At 35.1% G+C, this 12,681-nt stretch overlaps 1 protein-coding gene across 1 annotated transcript in view; it reads left to right on the top strand.

The window, feature by feature from the left end:
- Positions 1-48: 48 nt before the first annotated feature.
- Positions 49-12,681, top strand: part of Kiaa1328 (KIAA1328 ortholog) — a 184,792-nt gene continuing 172,159 nt past the window's right edge. The window contains exons 1-3 of the mRNA XM_013014799.1: positions 49-106; positions 7,319-7,354; positions 8,460-8,599. Of these exons, the coding sequence (XP_012870253.1) occupies positions 49-106; positions 7,319-7,354; positions 8,460-8,599 (234 nt within the window). The remainder of the gene's footprint in view (positions 107-7,318; positions 7,355-8,459; positions 8,600-12,681) is intronic.

The raw sequence follows: 12,681 nt of genomic DNA, 5'->3' as shown, positions 1-12,681 counted from the left end.
GGGGCGTGGCGATCCCGGGGCAGCGCCCGGAGTGGCGGTTGTTTCAAGATGGCGGACGTGGCGGGCCCCTCCCGCTCGGGCGCCCCGGCGTTCTGGAGTCGCGACAGTATCCTTTGCCCTGACGGGCAGGGGGCGCCGGCGCCCTCTTCGGGGGCGGCGAGGGGTGGGGCGGTCGCGTAAACCTGCGCGGACGGGAGAAGAGCGGTGCTGACCTTGGGGTCATGGATGTGCTCTGCCCACTGCTATGTAGGGGCCGGGCTCCAGCGCCCCGCGTGGGTAGTGGCGTCCCCAGGCCAGGATTCCAGGTGTGGGGGCGCAGGGCTCTGGGCCCTCGGCCCTCCACGGTGGTGAGCTCTGGAGAGATGGCCTGGGGCCGACCCTCCCGCGGGTACCCCAGGCCCCCTCAGTCTGTGGCCTGAGCTTGGGGCGGAGCGAGAGTTGGGTGTTGGCTGGATAGGAAACCTTGTTGACGGGAGTTAGGATGAGCCTTAGGCGGTGGGTGTTGGGAGCGTGTTCGGACCTTGCTGGAATTGCAGGACCCTTATAGTGATGCATTTTCACACACCGGGTCTTTAGGGAAGGTGTGGGGTCTGGTCTCTCTGGGACGTGTTCTTTGCCTGCTAGTGAGACTACAGTGTGAATCATCCTGCCTGGAAGTAGTGTTAGCCCAACATGTAGGCTGTGGGGTCACCACCAATGACAGCCCCGTGATGTTATTTATTCCTGGCTCCGAATCTGTGATGCTTATAACTCAGGGATTCTGTCCCTTGATCTAGTGGACTTTAAGAGCCCACACTAATGTTCTTGTTCACTAGAGGAGCATTACTTGGAAGACAGAATTTAATCAGTGTTACTGCTTGAATGCTTGCTAGGACTGGTGATGGCATTGTTTGAGACATTGCTTTTTGCCATTGGCACAATCACTTTGGACAGTCTAATTTAGCTCCCAGTGAAATTTATCAAATTGTATTGCTAGTTTCCCTTATCTAATTACTAGGATTAGAGAGCCGTGTGTGTAAAGAAGAAAATTTTCACATTCTGTGCCACTGGATGTTTAGTATTACTACTTGTCTCCGATAGGTTGACAAGAAACAACTGAAATTTGGTACATACACTGTGGATGCAAGCACACTGGTGTACTGTGGAAATTAAATATTCCTTTTACCCATCAGTAGGAATGAGGATATATGTATTAGGAACAGTTGGGCTGAATTAGGAAATCCGGAGGTTGGGATGAATCCTTATGAAGCACTGTTTCTGCATTGATAGGATTTTGAGACAGAGAAGACTTTTAAAGATTATTAACTTATAATAATTAATGATAATGTCCTGATGTAAAGATTGCATGGTAGGGAGTTGGCATTCAGTTACAGTGGGACTGAGTAAGTTAATTGACAAGCCTGTGAACAAATCCATGTCGTTGATTTTAGCACTGTGTTCATGTAGTTACATCCTTCTTATTCATGTAGAAGTAGTATATACTCTCTATCTCAATAGGAAAAGGCCAAATAGTATGTATAGTATGGTATTCTTTACACACTATTGAAAAAAAATTCCAGTTCTTCACCTACAAAAATAGAGACATGTGATTGGAAAAATGCTCAATCCTAGAAGTTTCCATCATGAGAGGGCAGATTATCTATGAATGTCATTTTTTTCTATTAGTCTTATGAGTTATACACCTTCTCTGCAGTATGACTCAGTAATGCCATTTTATACAAGGTATGTCTTAGTACTTAATCTGTAAAGATGAATGTGCCACAAAGTTTTTTTGGTGGGTTAGATCTTCTAAGAAAATATACCCCTTTATTGCTTTCCTTCATCATAATTCTTAGTAATATCTGAAGTAATTATTTTTCCTGTAGAATCCAATTTTGATTGCTTAAGTTCATCAAAAGCAGGTATCATTAACAATACTAGTAATCATATTAACAAATACGAATTAGAAGGGACACAGTTAAAACATTCTGGTAACAGTTTTCTCTGGAATTAAGTTTTTGAATAAAAATAGGTGACAACTTTGTGTTGATGTAAAAAATAATTTGCTACCGCAAAATTATATGGTCAATATCTACCGCAAAATCTATGTGGTCAATAATAATTATATATGCTTGTATTTATAACCTTCAAGGGTTAGAGTGGGCAGTACTGTGCTTATTTTCTTCAGATGTTTCTTCTTCTTGACTACTTTTGCTCTGAGTTGCTAATTACTAATTGAATTCTTGGGATTTTGATTCATAGCAGCATTAAAGGTGTGTATAGCTCACTGTATGTGTCTTTTGGGGGCACTTCTATGAAAGAAGTCAAAGTAGAAATAGGTAGCATATTTAATCTAAAGTTGGTCCAACGTACATTTGGCATATTAACTTATATTTCTTTGATCTCTCCATAAAATACACATTTGTTGGGAAGTTCTATATAGCAGGGTAGTTTTAAAAGGGATTTTTTAGCAAATGCTAGAAAACTTGCTGGACAAATTTTAAAAGAGGTGCAACACTTGTAAATGTTTGAGTTTTAAGATAATGGAACTATGTGTTATTAGAAAGGATAAGTCAGATGGAAGTAATTTTCAGCATTTTCTTATTTAAAAAATATTTGTTGGAGGCAGTTTATTTACAGGTTTTTCCTGTTTGACAAAGAAATTGCTATTGGTATAGTTGGAATAGATTTTAAATAAGTATTCTGAATGAGACATAGAACACTGAAAATTATTGATCCATAATCTCATAAATCTCATAATCTCATAATCTCATTTTTTCATCGATAGTTTACTATGAACCAAGCATTCTTTTATGGTTGGAGATGCAAAATTGAATATGAAAGCTAAAAGTGGTCATCCTCTTGGCACTTAGACTTAAGTGAGATAAAAGTCACAGATAAACACATTGCATGTATAATAATTTTAGGTACCGTAGAGAAAATTAAAGCAGGATAGGGGCAAGTGATGAGGGATAGATGTTTTACAAGAAGAGAATTTTGCAATTTTTAAGTACCTACATTAGAAAATAAACGTTTCATATAGCAAATGGCATATGACCAAAGGGATATGGAATTGAACTGTGAAAATATAGGAAAGAACTAATAACATAGAATAAATCATAAATGCAAAAATTCTGAGGCAGGAGCTTGTGTAGCCCATTAACAAACTAAGAAAGCCAAGGACGAATAAGGGAAATTTCCTTGCCACAAATGAGATCAGAGAGGTAACAAGAATAGAGTGATCAGATCTTGAGCATTGTAGGCCCTTGTGAATACTTTGGCTTTTACTCTGATTGAGGAATGACATCTTTAAAATGTTCTTTCTGACCACTGAGTGAGAAAAATAGACTATTGAGGAGTTACAGATAGAAACAAGAGAACAGTTATGAGAGGAACTGATGGTGATTGAACTGATGATGTTGGTGAGAAGCCTTTGGACATTAGGTGTGATTTGGAGGTTATAACAACAGAATTTTCAGAGTGTGTGAGGTGAAGACAAACAGGAAGATTGAATTGTCATTTAGTGAGATTGGAACAGATTTTAAGATAAACTGTTAGGGCTTCAGTTTTGGACAGTTGAATTAGAAACAGTTTCTTCTTTGGCTGTACTGGAGTTTGAACACAGGACCTCATGCTTGCTAGAAAAACACTCATCATTTCAGCCCTTCTTCTAGTTCCTTTTGCTTATTTTTTAGATAGGGTCTCAATTTTGCCCAGGTTCATTTTTCATCTCAAACTTCCTAACTCCACCTCTTAGTAGTTTGAATATATAGGCAGACATGAACCAGCAGTCAGATCTTCGAGATATCTTTTATGAAGCTAAGTGATAATGTCAGGCAAATAGACTTCTTTTCAAGAGTATTTTGACAGAACTCAACATGTTTGTGTTTAAAATCCTGAGAATTGAAGATGATCATCAAGAAGATGAGTATGTAGAGTAAAGCTGAAGGAATGAGCCCTAGGAATGTTGCAAAGAAAGCCAAGCAGGAATTACTAGAATAGTATGAGGAAAATTATGATTATGTGGTATCTTTGCAACTAAGAAAAAAAGATGTTTTAAAGAGAATTGATATTTATGTCAAATACTATCAATAGATCAGATACAAAAAAGCCTAAAAGCCGATTAATGGATTTATTAATAAAGGACATTAAAACTTTTCAAAATTGTGGTCTGGTAAGTCAGAAGCTTGATTGGAGTAGGCTTAAGGCTGATTGGGAGGAGAGGAAAGTGAATGGCTCTTGTGAAGTTTTGCCATAAAAGGAGCATAGTATTCTATTAGTGGCTTAGGAGATTTTCAACCCTCAAAAACTGCATTATCTCGATAGGAAATGTACTCATTAATCATTTAACTGTAACCCCTCTGTACAGTATTTTTACAATAAAAAACATATAAAAACTGCATTATTATGTTTGAGTGCTTAGGGAAAAAGTTTAATAGGAAAAATTATTGACTCAGGAGAAATGATGATAATATTAGAAGCAATATCTTCATATAAAAATAATTGAGTTGTGTATGATTGAGTTGTGTATGTATATATGTTTGTATGTACTGAGACTGCATTGACTTTGGACAGGAACATGAACAGTTTATCTGTAGCAAAAAGGGGAAGTAGAGTAGGCACAGGTAAAGGCAAGAGTTAGATATGCTGATAGTGGCATAGGACAGGTTTTTACAATATGTTTTCTTAAAGAAATTGGAGCTAGGTATTTAGCTCTGTGATAGAGTTCGAACAGTGCCCTGGATTCAGTTCCTATTAATGTAAATAAACCATCAAACCAACAAAAAAGAAAGGAGAGGCAGAAGGGAGGCAGGGCAAACAAAATTACTAACTAAGAATAAGTAAGATAGAATTTATGTTAGATTTGAGGACAGAGGAAAACAGTGAGAAATATTTGATTGTGCTTTTAAATCAAAGTGTAGCTGTGTGAAGTTCCAAGTCTCCACTGAGTGAACCTGATTACCTGTTGGGAGTGTACCTTTGTAAATGAACGCTATTATGTTAGTCTTTCCTTAGGTCACCTTTGGAGAATAAATTGAGAATTCTTATTTACTAAAAGAAAAAAAGAAATAAACAACCTTTGGGGTTGGAGGTGTGGCTCAGTTGGTAGAGTGCTAGCAAGTGAGTGAAAGCATTAGGTACTATGTTCAAGTCCCAGTCTCAGACCTAAAAAAAAGAATATTCAAAAGCACTGTGATAGGGAACAAATCCTTGTACTGTTGTGTTGAATTTTTCTCCTGCATTTTTTTTCTAAATACATTACAAACATTTATAGAGTACTTGAGTATAAGGCCCTATGCTAGTCCAAAAGGATATAAAAGAATGAAATAGTTTTTGTTGTTGAGGAGCCTGGATAATTTCATTTCCGAAGACTATTTTTAGATTGGGTGTTGGTAAATTTGGAAATTCAATTTCTACTTCCCTATTAGTTAACTTATTTTCTTTGGACTGGTGATTCTGATGTTTTTGTTTACTTGTTGTGCCTCCTAAAACTGTTTTATTGCTGATGTTTGAGGGAATTGAAACATAGAGCTGCCCTATGATCCAGCAATTGCATTCCTAACATTCATCCAATAGAGCACAAACAAGGCTTCAATAAAGCCACCAGCACAACCATGTTTATTGCAGTACTAGTTACCATAGCCAAGATAGGCAATCACTCAAGATGCCCCTTCGGGGACGAATGGATCAAATTTAAAAAAAGTGGTGTATATACACAATGGAATTTACTCATCCATTATTAAGAATGATATTTTACCATTCATAAGGAAATGGAAAGACTTGGAAAAAATTAAGTGAAGTAAGCCAGACTTAGAGGAACACAGGTTGCATGGCTTCCCTCATTTGTAGTAGTTAGAATATGCCTATAAAAAAAGTAAGCACAGTTACAAATGAATGAACTGAAGTATAATAGACTCTAAATAGAGCTCCAATAGTATAATTCTTTAGAAAGACTTAGTTAAAATTCTATAAGCTTAGTATCAGGAAATGGATATTTGTAAGTTAGGGATCAAGGAGAGCAGGTGTAGGGGGAAGAAGGGAAAAATACAGTCAAGAATTCATTTTATATACCAAAAAAGAAAAAATAAGGGGAGGGAGGTTGAAGTGTGGTAAAGATATTGAAGTAGGTGACACATGTAAAAATGCATTATATAAACTGCTTTGTTTATGGCAAAAAATTCAATACATATCCTACAAGATTAAGGAAAGTGAGGGAAGGGATTGGTTGGAAAAAATGGGTAAGAATGTTGAAAAGGGTGACATTGATCATGATACTATTCATAAACTGTTAAGTGGCAACTCCTCTTTACAACTATTTGCAGATAAGAGCCTATTTAGTTAAAGAAAATGTAAAGAACCTTGTTACCAGCATCTGTTGCTGCAGTGAGTTGTGAAATAGCAACTGCCAGCTCAGAGACAACTCCAACTAAATTCCTATTATTTTTGTAGGAGTCTAGGTATTTGTGGTCAGTGTTCTCTGGAAAGACTCCATTACCAAGGTTGAAACTGAGATGAAATATATTGACTTTTAAGACGTTAAATCTACTCTAGCTTTTCCCAGAATGCTAAACATAATTATTTTTGTATAGAATTCTTAGAAAACATTTTTTAAAAGAACAGAAAACTTAAAGTATTTTTAGATTATTTGGGGGAAAACTTACATAGATGCTTCTTGCCTGTACATGTTCTAGCTTACAAATTGTAAGCATATTTGATTTAGACAAACTTCTTATCTTAGTTGGTTCTCTTTCTGTAGCAATGTATGATCTTAACCTTTCTAAATTTCTTCTTAAAAAAACTCAAAATAGTTCTTTCTTTGGATTTAAATTTTGTCTGCATTTTCAATAATAGGGCTTCTTGAGACATTTCATGAATGCACTGCAGAAGAATAAATATTGTCTTTGTATTTGCATAATTAGTTTGTCCCCAAACAGTGTTTGTTCTTTAAAGGCAAAGCCTGTCTTGAAATTCTGTATATTCTTCATGCCTAAAATAACTTGTCAGTTTCTTAATCATGAACATTGTAATACTTAACTCCTTGTTTACAAAAGAATAGTAACTTAACAGCAGAATGTACAGTATAATAAAGAGTTAATAAAACTGTCTTGGTTAAATGCTTTCTAAAATTTGTATGAAATATAGTCGTGATTATCTAAAGATGAACTTTTACATAGTATTGATCTTGCACCATTGAATTCAGTCTCTTTGCTTTCTGGCTTTTTTTTTAAGTAAGTTATAAATTCTCAGGTCAAAATGATGAAGAATTATCACAGTCACAAAGAACAAGAGCAGCATTTGGATATTGGTATATTATTTTCCTTCACATCCTTCCTCATAGTTTCTGATGAAGAACAATCAGTAGTATATGTTCCAGGTATGACTTTCTGTATTAAAATTTAGTAAGTTTACTTTGCCTCTTGAGTGCTGGGAGGAAATGAAACAAAACTGTCCAACAGAACATTAAATTGTTTTTTTAAACTAGTCCAAAAGTTTAAATATTTTTGAATATTTGAGCAGGTTTCAAATACTGGCTCATCTTATAGACTGACTGGGCAAGTCACCTTTTAATTAACTTCTAGACTTTTTCATGTATTAAGGGCAAGAGATTTTTTTTTTTTTAATGAGTTCATCATTCATCAGTATTTTTGTTCTCTTCAGGCCCTCTGTAGACAGGATGATGCCCACCCAAAGAGATTCTTTTAAAGTTTTTTAAATGACTAGTAACTACAATTTAATATCCCAGAGTAAAGAGTGAAGACTTCAGCTGGGGGCCATTAACTCACTCTGGTAATCCTAGCCACTTAGGAGACTGAGATCTGAGGATTACAATTGAAGTCAGACCAGGCAGGAAAGTCCTTGAGACTCTTATGTCCAATAAACTATCAAAAAGAAAAAAAATTAAAAGATCTGGAAGTGGAGCTGTGGTTTGAGTGGTAGAATGCTCGCTTTGATCAAAAAGAAGTTCAAGGACTGCTCAGAGGCCTGAGTTCAAGTCCCAGGACCAGCACAAAGAATGTAAGAGACAAGACAGAGGGGGGGGAGAGAGAGAGAGAGAGAGGAAGGAGACAAGACAGACACACAGTGTGAGAGAGAGACAGAGGAGAGATAGGGAGGGAGAGTGAGAGTTTGCTAGTTATTAGATGAATAGTAAAGTGATATCATTGAAGATACCATAATTAGGAGAAGAACATCTGATTTCCTCCAAGTTGTCTAGGTATATTACAATTTATTGCTATTAATATTTTTATGTCTTCACAGCATCTTTTATATTTTTCAGTTGTATTATTAAAGTATTTAAAACACTTTTGTGATTCATTACATCTTGAAAGAGTTTTATGATAAAGTATTAAAATAAACATTTTTTCCTATCAAATACCATAAAATAGAAGAAACTAAGGAAGATTGTTGATGGGAGTGGAAAGGGGTTTTAGAGAAAGGGAAGACATAATTTTGAAATCTTGTTTAATGAAAATCCATAGGAATTTCTACAGAAGGAAATAACAGATCAAGATACAAGTCAAGTCTAAAAGCTGATGGTAAAGTTAATATGTCCAGAGTGACTCATACTTCAATCGATATGGAGTCTTTAAAAGGTGCCGGAGATGCAGTAGGTGAACAGGTCAGTGATTTATTTCTTTTAATTCACTGGTTTTTTTTTTTTTTTTTGTCAGTCATGGGGCCTGAACTCTGGCTCGGGCGCTGTCTCTCAGCTTTTCGGCTTAGGGCTAGCGCTCTACCACTTGAGCCACAGCGCCACTTCTAGCTTTTTTCTGCTTGCGTGGTGCTGAGGAATTGAACCCAGGGCCTCATGCATGCAAGGCAAGCACTCTACCACTGAGCCACCTTTCCAGCCCCTAATTCACTAGTTTTTATAAGTGCTGAGCAATAAGCATAATTTTTTAAAAATCATTAGGTGATCTAATAAAAGTTTTTAGTAGATTCAGAAACTTTGGGGATCCTTTGATAATGGTGAGTATAAAATATATATTAGAGTTTGCTACAAAATATATATACATGCATTAAGCCTTTATAAGAAAACATATCTTAATATGTTTTTGTTGTTTTGATTTTTTTATTATCTTTAAGTAGTTGTACAAAAGACTTATCATTCAGCAAATCAGTTTATGAATACAAATGAGTTACCATTCAACAAATCAGTTTATGAATACAAAGCATTTTGATCGATGTCAATGTAATTTTTCTTCATCCCTTCAAACCCTTCCCGCTACCTCATTTTGCTTAATTTTGTAGCTTTATGCATTAAGTTTTATGACTATATCCTCCCCCATTTTAGTATCTTAATATATCTCAAGTGATGTACATTTTATGTGATACTAGAAATTCAAATTGTTAAACATTTTTAATTGAGTAGCCTTTATGATTTTGTTCTTATGAGTATGTTTCTTTAAGGATGAATCCTTTTGTATTAGAATTATGCTTTAGTAAAGAAAATTAATTATCATTACCATCATTATTATTATTTTCACTTTTTGTAAAGGAATATCATAAACTTGGTTTTTAGAGACCAGTCATTGATTTTTCCCTCATTTATCTTTGTCTTTATAATAGCATGTGCAATATTCAGTTATGTCCTTTGTGACCTGTGTATTTTACTTTGATTTTTGTTGTGTTTTCCCTCCTCAACCAGAATTGATGTCCAGACTTAGAATCCAACTTGTGAGTCAAATCTTCTGGCACATGCATTATAAATAAAGTTTTTATGGAGCCACCCCTGTGTTCATTCTTTCATGGATTGTCTGTGGCTGCTTTCTTGTTACAGTGGTTAAACTGCTTCAGAGGCTGTACCCACATTCCTAAAACATTTTCTGATGGACTTTTTATAGAAAATGTTTTATAATCATAATTTATATTCTTGAACACAGTTCTAATGTCTATTTTGTTGCTGATAATCATATTTAATAGTCTACAGGGTTTAGCTGTGGTGGTGATTTCAAGGTTCATCTATATTGTATTATGTATTGTATACTTAATTCCTTTTTTATGGCTGAATTCACATTTGTGTATCCATTTGCCAGTTAATGGACATTTCCATTTCCTTTATAAAAAGGAACATTATGAATAATGTTGCTGTGAACACTTACATACACATTTTTGTGTGGATGTATGTTTTCAGTTTTCTAGGGAATCTATAGATTTATATCATTAGAAATCTAATGATATAAATCATTAGATTTAATGATTTATATAGTAATTGTATATTTAACCTGACAAAATACCAACAAAATTTGTATTGTGATTATAGCAAATTGTATTTGTGCTAGCAATGTTAGACGTTTCCAATTCTCCATGTGCTCACCAACATTTATGTCTATTTTGGGGGTATTGGGATTTGAACTCAGAGCTTTGTACTTGTTAGGCAGATACTTGGTCATTTGAATCATGTTTTAAGCCCTTTTTGCTCTGGTTATTTTTGAAGTAGGGCTTTGCTTTTTGCCCAAGATAGTCTAAAATATAGTCATTCTATTTATGCTTCCTGCTGTATCTGGGATGGCAGCCAAGTACCACTTTTCTGTTGAAATGGGGTTTTATGAACTTTTCTGCCTGGGCTGGCTTGGAACCGTAATCCTTCTGCTCTCAGCTTCCTGTGTAGCTGGATGACAGGCATGTGCCACTGCACCCAGTTGTTGATTGAGACTGAGTTTTATGAACTTTGAACCTTCTGAATCTCTGTCTTCCAAGTAGTTGGTATTACATCATGAACCATTAGCACCATTCTTTTCTCTACTGAATTACAATGATACACTAGTTAGTCAGACTGTAGAGATGTACCCTTCCCTTATATCTTCTTTGCTAAACAGTATTCCAAATTTTATGTTTCTTCATTTGTTTTTCTAAATTGGGTATAAACAAACTTTTATAAAGGACAAGATAGGAAACTCTAGCTTTGGCTAGAGAAGAGATGTTTCAACTACTCATCTTTATCCCTATATAGAATGAAATGAGACAGGAAATGAGTAAGTTTGGTTATAGTTATATTCTAACAAACTTTTTTACAAAACAGGCAATGGGCCAGATTTTTCTGGCATTTGTAGTTTACCAAGCCCTGTCTGAGTAAATACATTTTTGTTTTTAAACACCATTTAGTTTTATATATGTTTGAAACTTTATATCTTTGTTATTTGTATTATAAGTTATTGTGAGATTTTTATGCTGTATGTAAAAAAAACCTGTTAATTAGATATTAGAGAACCAAAAAAGCAACAAGGAAACAGTAAAGTATTATGATAGTATTAACTGCAAGAAACAGTTACTAACTCTAGAGCTGGATGAACAAGCAGAACAAGTTGGAATTACTAACACTTAGAAAATTAGGGAAGGGCTACTTAACGTTGGAACTTGGACTTCTGATGATAAGATACCAGCCTTCCTCAAAAGGCCTGATAGAAGTTGGTTCTTCTAGTAATTGCAAACAAATCTCTCTTTTTTAAATCAATATGTCAACACCAACTATTCTTTAAGAATAAATGAGATAAAGGCGATGCTGACAGTTAACAGGAAGCAAATATGAGGAAATATGTTTTTTCCCCCTCTATCAGCCTCTGGTCTCCATCTGGTTTTGTCAACAGTCAAGTGGCGAAGGAGAAATGAAGTTTCTAGAGTCTCAGCTTCAGCATCATAAAGCAGAGCCCAAAAGGATGAAAACCACTAGCACTCAGAAAAAATGAATACCACTAGCATAACAACAAAATATAGCATTCTGTTGTACCAGTAGGCCATACTTTTGGTACTCTTTTTCAAGTATTTTTCTGTTAATAGTGTCTGTTAAAATTTTTTACCTCTATGCAGGGGTTTTCTTCTATTGTGTGTTTCTTTCACCTCACCATTACTGAAATGTCTTTTTATGATTATCATCAGCATAGATAATAGATGATACGAATACAAGATAATATCTTGTATTGCCAAATCCCACCTTTTCCTAGTTTATTTGGTTATTTCTGTCATTAGTGTTATTGATCCTATATTCTGAAAGATTTTTTTCATCACTACTGTATGCTTTTTATTTTGCTTTTATCTTTTCAAATGCAAATTTAACTTAATTAAAATCAGATTAATTAAAATTAAATTATATATTTTATTTCTTGATGATTTTTAAGAACTATTTTGTTATTCAGTCTAAGTCTATTGCTATTAGAAAAAAACATCTAAATTACAAATCTCTGACTTGAGAGACAGACATAATTTCCACGTGAATGTTTTGCTAGCATCTGAAACTGAATTGCTTTAATCCAGTCTCATTTTCTTATCCTTTTCTGTTTTCCTTTCCTATTCTATCTTTCCCCAACTTTTGCTGATAACTATTTCAAGGATTCATTTTACTCATCCTTGGTTTGTGGGCTATCTGAGGTAGTTGGATTAACTTCTATGGAGAACTTTTTACAGTACAAAAGGTAGGACATATACAGTTTAAGAGCACAGCTTGTTTGAATCCCAGTTCTGCTATTTAACAGTTATAACTGGACAATACATGTGCCTTTAAAGTAGAACAAGAATAATATTTGCCTAATAGCTTGGTTATGAAAATGAAGTTGGTTAGTAAATATGAAATCCTGAAAATATTCTTGGCATATAGTAAATACAAATATAACAATTATTCTTTCTTTTTTTTTTTGTATTGTGAAAATACCATACAGAGGGGTTACAATTACATGGGCAAGATAACCAGACATTTCTTATCAAGCA

Source organism: Dipodomys ordii, unplaced genomic scaffold (genome assembly GCF_000151885.1).
Source record: "Dipodomys ordii isolate 6190 unplaced genomic scaffold, Dord_2.0 Scaffold25, whole genome shotgun sequence".
NCBI lineage: Eukaryota > Metazoa > Chordata > Mammalia > Rodentia > Heteromyidae > Dipodomys > Dipodomys ordii.
This window is presented reverse-complemented; position numbering and strand designations above follow the sequence as displayed.